General features: G+C 41.4%; 1 protein-coding gene across 3 annotated transcripts in view; it reads right to left on the bottom strand.

Moving 5' to 3' along the window:
- Positions 1 to 14244, bottom strand: part of PPP1R21 (protein phosphatase 1 regulatory subunit 21) — a 63747-nt gene extending 49503 nt beyond the window's left edge. For 2 of the 3 annotated variants that reach the window (XR_004624884.1, XM_034659098.1), the window contains exons 1-3: positions 14170 to 14244; positions 4237 to 4305; positions 1144 to 1290 (exon numbers count right to left, since the gene is read on the bottom strand). Coding sequence is in view for 2 of the 3 variants with exons in the window: in XM_034659098.1 (XP_034514989.1) it covers positions 1144 to 1290; positions 4237 to 4305; positions 14170 to 14226 (273 nt within the window). In the remaining variant the exon portion in view is untranslated. Of the gene's footprint in view, positions 1 to 1143; positions 1291 to 4236; positions 4306 to 13850; positions 14135 to 14169 lie in introns of those variants that run through there. The other variant, XM_034659099.1, reaches the window with a different exon arrangement.
- Between the last annotated feature and the right edge of the window lie 6 nt (positions 14245 to 14250).

The following is a 14250-nucleotide window of genomic DNA, read 5'->3' as shown; positions in this document are numbered from 1 at the left end:
GTTTTATAGGGATCTTAGGGATGTGGGCTTCTTGATTTTTCAGCCTGCCTTCTGGGGGAGGGACCTGCCGCGCCGATACTCAGGCAACCCTGTTTGGGTAGAGTCTCCGTGTCCCCTGCGAGGGGGGAGGGGATGGGCACACTGTGAGCCGGTCTTTCCAGGCTTTTGTTCTCTGGCGGCTTTCCCTGGCAGTTTGCTGTGCCTCTTCTGAGAGTCAGAGCAGCAGTAGCCGAANATCTCAGCCTCTGTCTCAGAACAGAGGGATCGTGGACCATTCTCCACTGATGTTCTGGCCACTTTAACTCTGTTTCTGTTGGTGCTGCTCAACCCTGCAGCGTCCCGGGATGTGTGCCCCACACCCGGCGTCCCAGCCCTGACTTCCAGGGCCGGCGCGTCTCTGTCCTTTATGTTTCTCATACCGGCAGCCACCCCTGCGCGCTCCCGGAGCCCCCGTTCTCAGTCTGGTTCCAGTGAGTGCACTGGAGCTCCGGTTTTCAGTCTGGTCATGCGTGTTCCCTGGCTCACGGTCTCAGTCTGCTCTCTTGTGGGTGCCGGTCCTCGAGTCCTCCCGCTCCCCCGTGCAGGGGGCTACCGCTTCCCAGCGCCCGGACACGGCGGCTCCCTCCCCCTTCCGTTTATCTTCCGATATCTGTGCGCGGTTTCACGGCTCCCCGCTTCGCACCTCAATACTCAGTGCTGGAGATGTTGATTTGTAGAGATCCAGATGTATCTTCCTGTGTCTCAGGCTGATTCCGTGGATGTTCAGGCTGGTCTGGTACCTATCCAATTCGACTCGGGACCAGCTGAAAAAGGGGTCCCCTACTCCTCCGCCATCTTAACTCCAAACCCAGATATCAGTAATTTTGACCAGTATTAGCTACTCCTTTCACTTTTCTCAGACACTAAATCTAATATGCCCATGTTCGCTTCTAACAAATTATTCAAAACTCATTTTTGTATAAAAATGCCTCTAATATTACCACATAGATTAATTGTAAGTGTCTGTTTCCTTGACCCCATATCCAAGCATAATAATGGAACATTAGGGAATTGGAGGGGAGGTGTTCTGTTAAAACCCAGATGGCCTGTAGATGTCTGTACCTAGGAGACAAGGTCTCAATAACTTGCTTTTATTTGACCTACCTTGTTTTTCTTGCCTCGGGGTTCACTTAGAGCCAATTCATCTTGAAGTAGTTCTACCCTCTTGGCAAGCTGCAGATTTCGAAATGTCAAACTGTCCATTTCCTGCTGTAGTTTTCTCAGTGATTGATCCTTCATTTTCAGTTGTTCCTACATCATAGTGAAAACAGACCATTCCTTATAATTTAGCCTTAAGGTTTCAAATAATGAAATTATTTTTCTTTCACTAAAATATAATCAAACCTCTTGCTTTAGGGAATTCACACTGTATGTTGATCATGCCAGTTCCCATGTTTTCAGCTCTGTTTTGTGACAAAACCATTTTTTTGGCCAAAGCAGGTAAATTTACAAATAGAGTTAAAAAAGTATATCTACTGAAGTAACAGACATTCATCAACTTAAAGTAAAATATCTACAACTCATGGGGCGCCTGGGTGGCACAGCGGTTAAGCGTCTGCCTTCGGCTCAGGGCGTGATCCCGGCGTTATGGGATCGAGCCCCACATCAGGCTCCTCTGCTGTGAGCCTGCTTCTTCCTCTCCCACTCCCTGCTTGTGTTCCCTCTCTCACTGGCTGTCTCTATCTCTGTCGAATAAATAAATAAAATCTTTAAAAATATATATATATCTACAACTCTGTATTATTCCATAATGTTGTTATATAGGTGTCTGGCAGTGAGGAGGCACAATGCCTGAGGCTACAATTTTATAAACTTGAATTGCGAAAGAGAACCTCCAACTCACTGATGATGCCCTTCGGTAAGAATGGGAAGCAATTTATTTGGATTCATTTTTTTCAATAAATCCTCCCTGAATTTACGTCAGTCAAAATGAAGTCCTTCCACTATACTTAATTTTACTTTAAACTATTCTGATTTGTCAAAGATAAAAATCAATATTATCCTAACACGAGAATATTTTTAGATGTTGCATCAATTCACCTTAAAGTTTTAAGTAAAAATAGAAACAAAGTCTAAAATCTACACAATGTATCTTCTACTGCCCATTTTGTACCATTTACACCACAATGAGGTAAGAAAGTGGAAAACTAGAGAATACTTAGTTTAGCTCTATTTTTTAAAAAAAATTATTCTCACTATATTTTACTACAATATTGTGACAACTTTGTGTTCACTGGTAATCAAACACAGATGACCATATACTACTGTATATTTAAAGAACTGTAATTATATTACTTTCACTGAAAAACCACTGCAAAGCTATGACGAGGTCAAGCTTTAATGACAAAGTTTAGAAATATATTGAAACAGCAACCTAGAAACCAAAGGCTGGTGTCTGCCAGCTACTGACATTATCTGCATGTTGAGAGCAGCCAGAAGGATAGAATAATGTTTCCATTAAGTAGAGAAACATTTATTTTTCTACTGTTTTTTAGTAAGCCCTTAATTTTTGCTTGGAGCTTAATGGTAAATATAGACCCAGCCCATATCCAACTTATCCTGTATTTCAAATTAAAGAAATCCAAACCAATGAATGCTTACTGTATCCAACAACTCACTGAAGAGGCAAACCCAATCTATGTGCCTGCTGTAACAGAAGACATCCCAACCTTCCCATTGAGCAAACCAGCGAACTGCCATTCTTACTAGAACTGTAATGACCACCACAATGAATAGTAAAACAAAGAGTAATTTCTTTACATCCTTAGAATTCATCACCAACTGACTAATGCTCTTACTCCATTAACTAATCATCGATTTCAGAAGACAGCTATCTCAACCTCTCTGCAAACTCTAGTTTCTGCAATGGGGACAATGATAATGTTATCTGCCCTCACAGACTTGTGTGAAGACTAACTGACAGAGTGGATGTAATGTGCTTGGCACAATGCCTGACACACAGTGAGAACTGAATAAACAGAACCTGCCATCACTACCACCAATGTCACCACCATTGCCAACACCACAGAGTTAATCAAACACAACCACAACCAGCATGTGACTCTGTCACACACCCAGAGTGGGCTACTAAGACACACTAAGAAATACCTTTCCCAGTCATAGGTTTTAAACACTGTTAAGAGATAATGATTATTTCTTCAATGATTAAGGCAATAATAACTTGACTAACAAATCCTGACTACAAAAAAAGCTTATTTTTAATAATCTTGGCTTGGGCGCAGAGAGCTTTGGAAGTATGGGTACGGTGTTCTGAGCTGCCTCAGCCAAGTCTGGGCAACAGCACCTGAGTGGGGGACACTCTCAAGACAGAGTTCTCTATGGTAGGGCCCAACACTGGCTAGGTAAAAGGACATATTTCTGGGCTACCTGAGTGGAATCACCCTGGATAGGTCACTGGTTAGGAGCTATTCCAGAAAGAGGTAAGAGTAAAGGGAATAGTAATCCCTCTTGTCTCAACAGGCAGCAAGGGAGAGGGTGAAGAATGACAAATACAGTATATTTAATGGAAAGAGGCCAAGAAGAAATCTATATCCTAGAGTTAATTTAATTTATCCCATTAAAAAGATCACTAAGCAAAAAAAAAAAAAATTATGACATGCCTACCAGAATGAGGTAGAAACAAATTTCCTCACCTCCTATTGTATTTCTCCCGTCAGTAAAGACGCTGATGATAAAATGTATCACTCAAACAGAGTAGCCTGATTTACACAGGTTATTACTATTAAGTAGCTCAACCCAAAAGCAAGATTAATGGACTAAATGATTCACACTTTCAAATCCATTCATTACGGGACAACCATCTGCTGAATGCTGGGCATATAAATATGAATATGACACAGGCCCCTTCAGAGTGCGTCTAGTGATGAAGAGAGATAAGAAGCTCCATTAATCCAGATGAATTTAGCTAAAGAGAGGCTGTGATGTATAAGAAAAACGCAGGAGATAAAAATCAAATAGTTCTTTTTTTAGTTTTTAGCTAAGGAAATCAAAGTGCATCACATCCATTACCTAAGCAAGTAAGAAAATTAAAAACAAAAAAACTATATTACCTTCACCTATCCCTAGTGAATCAGTGTCATAGTTGGGACTTTAACACAGAAAACCAGCTGAATTCCTTGCTTTGAGTATCACCAAACACTAACTTAACCCTCACAATACACATATCCTGTTTCTTACCTTTAAAGCAGCAGAATTCGCCTGTTCATCCACAACACCTTTTTTCAGGACCTGATTCTGAGCCCGAAGCTGAAAACAGTATGAAGCAATAGTTAATTTTTAATATAAAGCAATCACTTGTAGCAAGGAAATCACTTACCAATACTTCATAGGAATGATTACACTGAGTAACCATCTTCTCACATATATATAAGGATAAAAATATTAGCATTGAAGAGAATAGTAGACACCACCATTCTGCCATTTTTCGGATTAGCACAGAGGCTGAGCTGCCCAATGACATAATACTAATCAGTGACAGAATCAAGACTAAAATCCAGGTCTCTTGACTTCCAACCAGGACATGGTTCTTTCTATAAAACCAAGTCTCTTCCTTATATAAAAACTAATACAATAAACTAATACTAAATACTAATACAATAAACTAATATTAAAACTAATAAAAACTAATATAATAAATAATAGGGTACCATGTATGCCATTTTCCTTGAAACCCTGGCACACATTCATTTGTAAAATACATAGAATCAGACTAATTACAAAATAAGAACTCTACAGAGAATCAAAGTGTAGGACATTAAACATACCTAGCAGGACATGGTCCCTAATATTAGTGACACAAATATCATCCCCCACAATAACCTCAGGATGGTAGACTTGCAATAAAACATCAGCTAAGGCAGTGTACGAAAGCAACAAAGAAGCAGACTCAATCCAGAAGTTGGTAATAGCAGCTAACATTTGAAAGCTCATCATATACCAGGCACTGTCTTAAGTGCTTTCCATGTATTACCTCACTAATCTTCACAATCCTATGAAGTAGGCATTATAATTGTCTCCATTTTACAGATGAGAAAACTGAAGTACAGAGAAGTGAAGTGGCAATGCTGAGATTCAGAACTCAGCAGATTTGACTCCAGAGTCATAACACCATTAGACATATTGGCTACTATTGTCTAAAGCTACATATAAGAGAGAAAAGTAGGCTGGAGAGGTTGGGGAAGTCTTTGAAGAGGTAGTACATGGGCTTTTTCTTTTTAATTGAGGTATAACTTTGTTTTAAATAAAGCACACAAATCAAGAATTCTACAGCTAAATGAATTGTATGTATGTGTATATATATACAACCACCACTTGCAGGATTTCGAAAGATAAAATCCACTTCTGTAGGAAGAGGAAAGTTCTCAGCAAGGATAACACTGAGCATGTAAGTATAAATATACAGGTCCTATGTAGCCAAAGCAAAAGGTTTACAGACTCATATTCTGAGGGTTCAGTACAGAGACCATGAAAGACCGGGTTCTTCTCTGAGAAACTGAACAAATGGAATGATTTTATCTGTGAGCTTAAAAAAAAATCTACTTCTAATTCTGCATAACTCAGATCTGTCTCCTGAGAACAGAAATGACCCTCCTCTGTGCCAAAAAATACTAAATACTAAATACTAAACCTTAAACTGAGTACGTGGAATTCAATAGAACATTTAGCTAAGAATCTAAGAAAAGCAGGAATACTGCAGGATATTCAACAGCTTAAGCAAAAGATAGATTAAAAAATGAGTTTCTTCTATTTTTAGAAAGTTAAAGATAGCAGCTCACTATCACAACAGAAAGAAGACCCAAATCTTGCTCTGCCATTTAGTAGACAATTTAAACTTGAAAAATTCACTTAACCATTCTGAGCCTCAGTTATACAGTCTATAAAATGGGTGAATACATCTAACCTACCTTCCTTCTTCTGACATTGTTGTGAGAACCAGATAAGAAATCTATGTCAAAGTACTTTCTAAATGTTAAAGGGCCCCCAAAACGGAAACAGAACTCTTATTACTAGACTAGAATCAAAGGGATAATAGATAACATAACTTGCCTGGTGTAAGGCATCGCGTTAAAGGATATGGAGGGGAGAAAGAAGTAAAAGCAGTGATTTGCCAAGAGCTTAAATTTAAAAGGGACAATACAAGATAACTAGCAGTACTTATTACTACTTAAATTCCCTGCAAGAAGTACTGCAAACTAAGGCCTGTGGGCCATATTGACCTGCTACCTAATTTTAAAAACATTTTTTTTAAAGGATTCATTTATTTGAAGGATGCCTTAAGCATCTGCTTTCAGCTCAGGTCATGATCCCAGGGTCCTAGGATCAAGCCCTGCACTGGGCTCCCTGCTCCAAGGGAAGCCTGCTTCTCCCTCTCCCTCTGTCTGCCACTCCCCCTTGCTTGTGTGTGCGCACTCTCTCTGTGTGTCAAATAAATAACTAAAATTTAAAAAAAAAAAAGATTCATTTATTTGAGAGTGAGTGGGGGGGTGGGAGGGGCAAAGGGAGAGGGATAGAGAATCTCAAGCAGACTCCACGCTGAGCATGGAGCCTGACACAGGGCTCAATCTCACAACCCTGAGATCATAGCCTGAGCTGAGCAAAAACCAACAGTCAGTCGCCATCCAGGCGCCCCTGCCTAATTTAAAGTTTTACTAGAACAGAACCACACTAATTTCTGTATTGTCTAGGGTTGCTTTTGAGCTACAATGACAGAGACAAGAGTTGCAAAGAAAATGTACGGACCTACGCCTTATATATTTACTAACAGTCTCTTTACAGAAAAAGTTGGGGCACTTCTGCTCTATAAGTTCAGAAAAAAGAAGTACCATTTTGATATTGATTTCCATCACATAGTATTTTCTTTTGCAGCAGGATCAACATACTCTTGGATAATGTGCTACCTAGGTAACAGAATTCAATAAATACTTTCGAATCCACAGAGCCAGAAGACAGCAATACAACTTTGGGCTTCAGGTTTCATTTCATGCCCTTTTCCTAACTTTGACCTGTGATCTCCTACATCTCTCTTCTTTCTGGGGTATTTAGAAGACCCTAATGACTGCTTCAAGAACTACAGGTGAAGCCTGAAATCCACTGAACTGATTGTTTTCTGTAGGACCAGAACCACGACAATTTAAAAAAAAGAACCTCAACTTTCATTTCTAAGACACACTTAAAAGCTACTTAAAGCAAACTGAACAGCCTACTTTGTTAAAAAGCAAAACAAAATTTTTTCTTAAAGATTTTATTTTTAAGTAATCTCTATGCCCAACACGGGGCTCAAACTCACAACCCTGAGATCAAGAGTCCCACAGTCCACCGACCGAGCCTGCTAGGCATCCCACAAAACAAAACTCTTAAATTATTGCTGTATAGAATTCAATCTGATTACAACAAAAAATTATTTGGATATTCCTTTGGAAAATACTATTTGCTAAACTGATCAACAACAAAAACATGGTTTCAATAAAACTGCTTCGCAAAAAATGCAGCTCCTTTAGAAATATTTAACTAATATACTTATGAAGGTAGAAAAGGATGACAATCATAGGTTCAGCACACACCACTGCCATGTTAATTACACCTCATGGCATCTGGCGTCTCCCTGCATTTCAGCATCACTACGGCCACACTAGTGCATTAGTGAACCAGCAGCTTGTCAAATGCTGATGCTGCTGTGATCAGTCTGGTCTTTTAGGATCCATCTTTCTCCTCACCAGCATTCACCACAGGAGGGAAGCAAATGCACACTGTTATACTGTTTTAGAAATAGGTACAAGATCACCAGATGGTCACTCATGCCTCCAGGAGATACGTACGGAGACTCCAATGCATGTGGGCCTAACTAAGAAACAACAGCCCTGAAGTCTTCCTTAGGAAAAACTCTCCAGAAAATATCGCTCACTTCCAAGCAGCTGTGCACCAAGCTCTTCTATTCCATCCAGTAGAGGAACAGTACCTCTGCAGCCCAGCTCTGAAACCCTTAGTCCTTTTAAACCTCATTTTTCATGGTCTTGTAATCTTCTGATTCGCTTTACTTTACTTTGAAAGCACAGCCCTTATTTTGATCAACCAAATCCCAGCTGTTCTTCTAGGAGCTTACTTACTACCTCTGGTCCTACTTTGTCCATGTTTCCTAACCACTCCCTGTGGTCCGCAGGGAGCTTGCCCGTCTGTTTCTTTGGGACCTAACTAGTCAGAAGACATCTCTTATTAAACTGGTCAGCTTTAATTTTACTTTTTAAAGTAGTAAATTTTACATTTACTAATTTATGTTTGACTTCTGTACTCATCTCCCATCTCCCAATAAAACTGCAGCTCATGGTAGAGACTACAGCCTACTTCCTGTATCTCCTGCCTACAGTGAAAGATCAAAGCCATGGATAGAGAAGGCACTCAATAAATGTTTAATCAAATTAAATACTGTACATAAAAGGCATTTGAAGATAATGCATCATACGACTATAAAGCTTCATTACTCTAACAGTCCCTCTCTGACCTTTCCCCAAGGTTTGTTTCCTTCCTCAGTAATAGGATAACTCCAGACACTACTCCCTGGTACTGCAGAGCCTATAAGTAGTTTATCCCCGTCCAGGCGGAGGTACAAGCAAGCAGGTAGAGAGAAAGACCAAGTGGTATTCCCAGCACTTTGGAATACTGAAAATGGTGGAAGTGGAAGGAGTTTTAGGGACCATCCAGGCCAGGGATTCTGAAGCTGGGATCTGCAGATGACTTCAGTATTTTGAAGCTTCGAATCAGGGTTTGGGTGAGGCTTAGGGATGGGCTTAGGGTTATATATTGTACACATTACTTTGTAATGAAGAAAAGCTTATATGTTTAATAGTTTGTTTTATAGGGTTGTAAAACTTGTAAAATGTCAAAATGTCCACTGTAGGTAACAGTTATGTAAGAGTGGTTCTAACACAGAAGACTGTTGGGGATAAGGTGAGAAAATGTGTCTATGTGATTCATCTCTCTTTTTCCACAAACTCTTCCAACAGTCTGTGACTGAAGGCAGTAAATCTCTAATCTTGGAACCATTATCCCATCACAGATTGTCAAAGCGGCAGGAGAGATCATAGTTGACTTACCACCACTCTCTGTCCCTAGAGCAATAGCTTTGTGATAACCCTGACTGTTCCAGAACCAGAGTTACGTACAGCTGTCTGCAGAGTGGTCTTTAGCAATTTAGATTCAGGCCTTTTGAGGATTCTTGGTGTCCAGTAGGACCACATGGAGGAATACCTGTAGGCTCTGCAGTACCAGGTAGTAGTGGCTGGAGTTACTCTGTCAATGAGGCAGGAAACAGATCTTCTCTCAGACCTGCCCTCAGACAGAACCCTTTCTCCTGCTCCCATCCAGAGCAACTCCTTAGGACAACAACCTATCCACAGCCCCTGCAGTCTAGCTGCCTCACCAGTGACTGGATGACTAGATCAGTTGGATTAAAGAGGAAGAGTAGGACGGACACCCCTGGCTTTTCTAGGGCCTTACTATTCAAAGTGTGGCCTGCGGACACAGCCATCAGCTGGGACCAGCAGACTCTCAGGCCCCACCCCAGACCTACTGAACCAGAGTCTGCAGTTCAACAAGGCTTCAGGTGAGTCACAGAGACATTCTGTGTCTGTGATGAACTGACCTAGGGGCTAAGCTAGCACCTTCTAACAGGGTAGCCAAAAGCCACCTGTGCCTATTTAAATTTAAATTTAAATAAAATCTAACATTCTGTTCCCTAGTTGCTCTAGCCACATTGGAAGTGTTCAATAGTACCAAACAGCTAGTGGTTTGCTCTACTGGACAGCATAGATACAGAACACTTTCATTCTCATGGAAAATTCCATTGAATAGCACTGAACACAATGCTGTTTTCCAATCAAACTTTAGTAGTAAACTCTACACATGGTGGGGGCGGGGGGGGGGCTGATACTAGATTTTAATTCCAACGATACTCATTTTTAATCCAGCTCCTGAGTCAATTTTTCTTACAGGAAGGGGCAATTAATCGGGTTCCACCAAGCTCTGCTATCTAGAAAGCAAAGACACCAAGTCAAAACTTACCCTTCACCAATATGAATAGCTATTTCCTAAGAGTGTAAATCTAAAAAGCTCCCAAAGGCAATCTCCTTCATCACTAAAAGCAGCATCGATTGCTAAGTAAACTGTTAAGAGAAATACTGGATGTCTGACTTTCCCACTTGTTTTTACTGCCTCAAAAAGAGCTTTGAAAAGATTAACTGAGAAAAAGCTATGCCATGAGCAATGGTTCTCAAACTTTTGGCGTGCATCCAAATCACTGCAGAGGTTTGTTACACACAGATTGCTGGGTTTGACCACCAGTTTCAGATTCAGTAAGTCCCAGGTGGGCCTGAGAACATATACTTCTAACTTGTTCCCAGATACAGATGATGCTGATCCAGGAGCCACACTTAGAGAACCACTGACCCAGACACCATATAAGAAACGATCTGTGATTCTTAATCTAAGGTGCAGTAACTGGGGTCTCGATTAGCTTTCCCTCACATCTCAAAGAAGTAGTTTGCATTGCTTACCAATTACCTTCATAAACCTCTGAAAACCTGCTGTATACACCTTTCCCCTCCCCTAAACTTTATTAAACCTGAAGTTTCAAAAGCCTCCAATAACCTCCTAATTGCCCAAACTACTAGGGTCTTAATCTCTACTTTTACTGGCCTGTCCATAACACTTTACATTTTAGCGGTATGCATGCCTCAGAAATTCTCATCTACTTTGGCCTCCCATGATCCATCTTTTATCTAACTAAACTTTCAGTCTCTTAAATGGGAGCTCCTCATTTTTTTTTTTTTCCTTCTTGGGAGGAAAGAATATTATGACCACAGTTCTTAAGCAAGAAATGGGCTCCTTCTGGAAAACAGGCTGAGATCTGCACTAAATCAGAACAAGGAGATTCTGCAAATGTCCTTCGTTTAGGGATCATGCTTGTTGCTCTTGATATGCAGCCTCCTTCTATTGTTTATGAGGAACTCTATTGTCTTTGTATCCTAAATAAGGAAAAAGACCTAACTGGATTTCAACATCAGCCCCCAGTTTCTGCACCAGGGAAGGTAACACAAAGCTAGAGTGCCCCTTCCACAGGCTCAGGGCTGAAGGTAGCATAGATGCTATCTAGAAATCGCTTGGCACTAGAATTGACAGAGAATAAAAAGCACACGAAATCTTTTCACCAATCTCTGTTCTCCTATATTCTGAAATTTCCATCACATTGCAATTAAAAGGATGAAAAATGATCTAGCCCAATCTGAGATATAAATAACCTCAAGTCTGGCAGACCTCCTGGAGTCTCCTTAGCATCTCCTCCTTCCTTCACACCCTTCCCACAGGTGTTCCCCAAAGAGTCGACCTAAAGTGTTCCACCCTGATTAACTCTTGCAGTTCAAGTACTTGTCTTCACAGGAATTATTTCAAAAGCTCTGGCCTTTGTCCTGACTTTTAGCCAGTCCATCTCCACTAGAAATTTGCAGCAGTTTCCCCAACAATACCTCAAGCTACTGTGTGAACAAGATAACTTTAATGTGCCTTGCAACCTTGAAATTTTATAATTGCATCTAACCTTTAATACACCCCTTTGCTCTAAACTGGCTCGCCTTCCCGTCAGTGGCATCCATCAGGGGCAGTCATGTCCCTTCATCTCAGAACTGCACGATAAACTCTTCAGTCTCCCTTCACTCACCACATCCCACAGAATAAATAAGACACAAGGAGTGCCTCAGACACTATATTCTTCATAAGTTTAGCGCTACAAAGTGCACGCAAAATAGAGGTAACCAGGGGCGCCTGGGTGGCTCGGTGGGCTGAGCGACCGACTCTTGGTTTCTGCTCAGGCTGTGATCTCGTGGTCGTGGGATCAAACAGCATGGGGCTCTGCACTCAGTGCAAGCCTGCTTCAGATTCTTGCTCCCTCCACCGGTGCACCTCCCAATTCGCACACACACTCTCTCTCTCTAAAATAAATAAATAAAATCTTTAAAAATAAATTAAAAAAAGATGTAAGTAAAAAGGTACTTTAACCCTAAGTCCTAAATCTAGGCCGTCCTCACCATCTTAACAGTCACTAATTTGAATTAGTTCTGTATTACACTTCCCAAAACTATTCCAAAAGCCTACAGTCTGGTCTTCTTTTCACCGATCTTTCCCAATTTCAATCCATCCTCCACATAGTTACCAGTTCCCCTCCTAAATTAAAAACCTTGACATCTAGTATTCAAAAGATAAAGTTCAAACTTATTTGACATCCACAACCCTTTATGATGATCAGGTCCAAATCAGCTCTCCAACCATACTTCACCACTCTCTGCTGTGTGCCTTAATGTGCTTTCATGACTGCAAACATGGACTGTTCCCTTCGCCTGGGATGCTACCAACACTCCCTCTTCCCTATTTCCCAATCTGAGTAACTTCGACTCTCACCCTCCATCTCTTTTGTGTTCCCACAGAACTAACACTCGTCATACTGTATCATAATTATGTACAACGTCTGAACATTCTATTAAAGGATTCTCCTTAAACTGGAACTCTGCCTCACTCAACAGACCCTGGCAGACTGTTCACAGGCACATAATATATGTCTGTTGAACAAAAAAGCATATATATATATATATATATATATATATATCTCCAAAAAAATAAAAATAAAAATAAATAAATAAAATCTTCCAAAGTTTTTAATACTTTTGGAAGGCCATACAACTATTTCAGCAATGCAGTTACTGCTTAAAACATTTTTAGAACTCTCTTTTGCCATTTGGAATTGCCTTCTGAGATTGTTTATTCTCTGGAGAAGAAAATCAGTCCCCTTACTTTACAGTCATAAAACATTTTCACCCAAAACAGTGGAGCCAACTTTTGAGTATTGACATTCTCCTCCCACTCTCCTTCATCATATGGATTTGTTCCAAACAACTTCTGACCCTTTCAAACAAGAAAATATCCTCCTTCAAAGGCTGAAAACCTGCCATCCACTGACACTGTGCTACAGGCTCTTAAGACAATTCCAAATGTAAATGCAAGAAGTTTTGCCGATGGTAGCATCGCGGGAATAAGTATAGTATCTCAAAAGGCTCCCATCTGATGGTGAAAAGACTAAGTGTGTATGTTTAGGCAAAGGATTTATTTTTCAAACAACAGTTCATTTTACCTTGCTGAATATGTGTTAAGTGAAACCCTAACGAAAAAAATGTGCATCCGTTTCTCCAAATTGTCAAAAGGGGGCTAAGTCTTCCCAATGCTCCCATGATGTCAGATCATTGAAAACTAAGCTTAATGACTGTTGAATCAACTTCCGAGGACGTGGGATTCTTTTATAACTTCATTACAATATTCTTAAGGCAGCAACACCTTAGAAGCAGCACCGCCCTTTTCCAAGGAAAGGGTTCCATCATTTAAAGACGGATGCCATAAATATGACAAAGGGGCAGGTTCCTATTTGCTTAATTCAACATGTATTGAGCACCTGGGTGTTCTGCCCCACTGCAGGTGACCGAGGGAAAAGACAGAAAAAAGGACACAGCCCTAGCACTCAAGCTTTCAAAATCATCTCCAGACAACATCTTGCCAACGCACTAAATACATTCGTAACCACCCATCCCCAGTGAAACAGTTTACACGAATGGCTCTCTCTACCCTCCCGAACTGACTGGCTGGGGACACATAAATATCTTTATCCTCATCTCATTCCTGTAAGAAGGAAGAAAGCTTGGTCTTTCCCATCACTGGTCTAGGAAAATTGAGGAAGCAGCAGTGGAGGGGTTGGTCCTTACCCTTCCCTTCCCTTCCCGACCAGCACCAGAGGCAGAAGCTAGGATTCGGACACCCCAGTTCCAAGCCCGCTAGTTTAGTGAGAAGGAGGAATCAAACTCCTGCTCCTTCCCGCAGAACCGCACAGGGACCCAGACACGGCCCGGCCCCATCTCCTGGGAGTTGCAGGTGGAGGCATGGTAATGGTGGACAGAGAAGGCAGAGAGGAGGGGCAGGCGAGCGTGCCCCCTTCGCCGTTCCCCTCCGTCCCGACGAGTAGCTGCCAAGGCAACCCGAGGCCGCAGGGCCGGGGACCCCCTACTCCCCGCCCACGATGGGTACCTTCGAGTACTCCTGAGCCAGCTTCTGGTACTTCCCCTGCAACTCTGCCGAGGCCATGGCCTCCCCCGCCCCGTCCGGGCC

This window comes from Ailuropoda melanoleuca, chromosome 4 (assembly GCF_002007445.2).
Source record: "Ailuropoda melanoleuca isolate Jingjing chromosome 4, ASM200744v2, whole genome shotgun sequence".
In the NCBI taxonomy this organism is placed as follows: Eukaryota; Metazoa; Chordata; class Mammalia; order Carnivora; family Ursidae; genus Ailuropoda; species Ailuropoda melanoleuca.
Note: the sequence above shows the minus strand (reverse complement) of the source record. Positions and strands in the feature narration are given on the sequence as shown.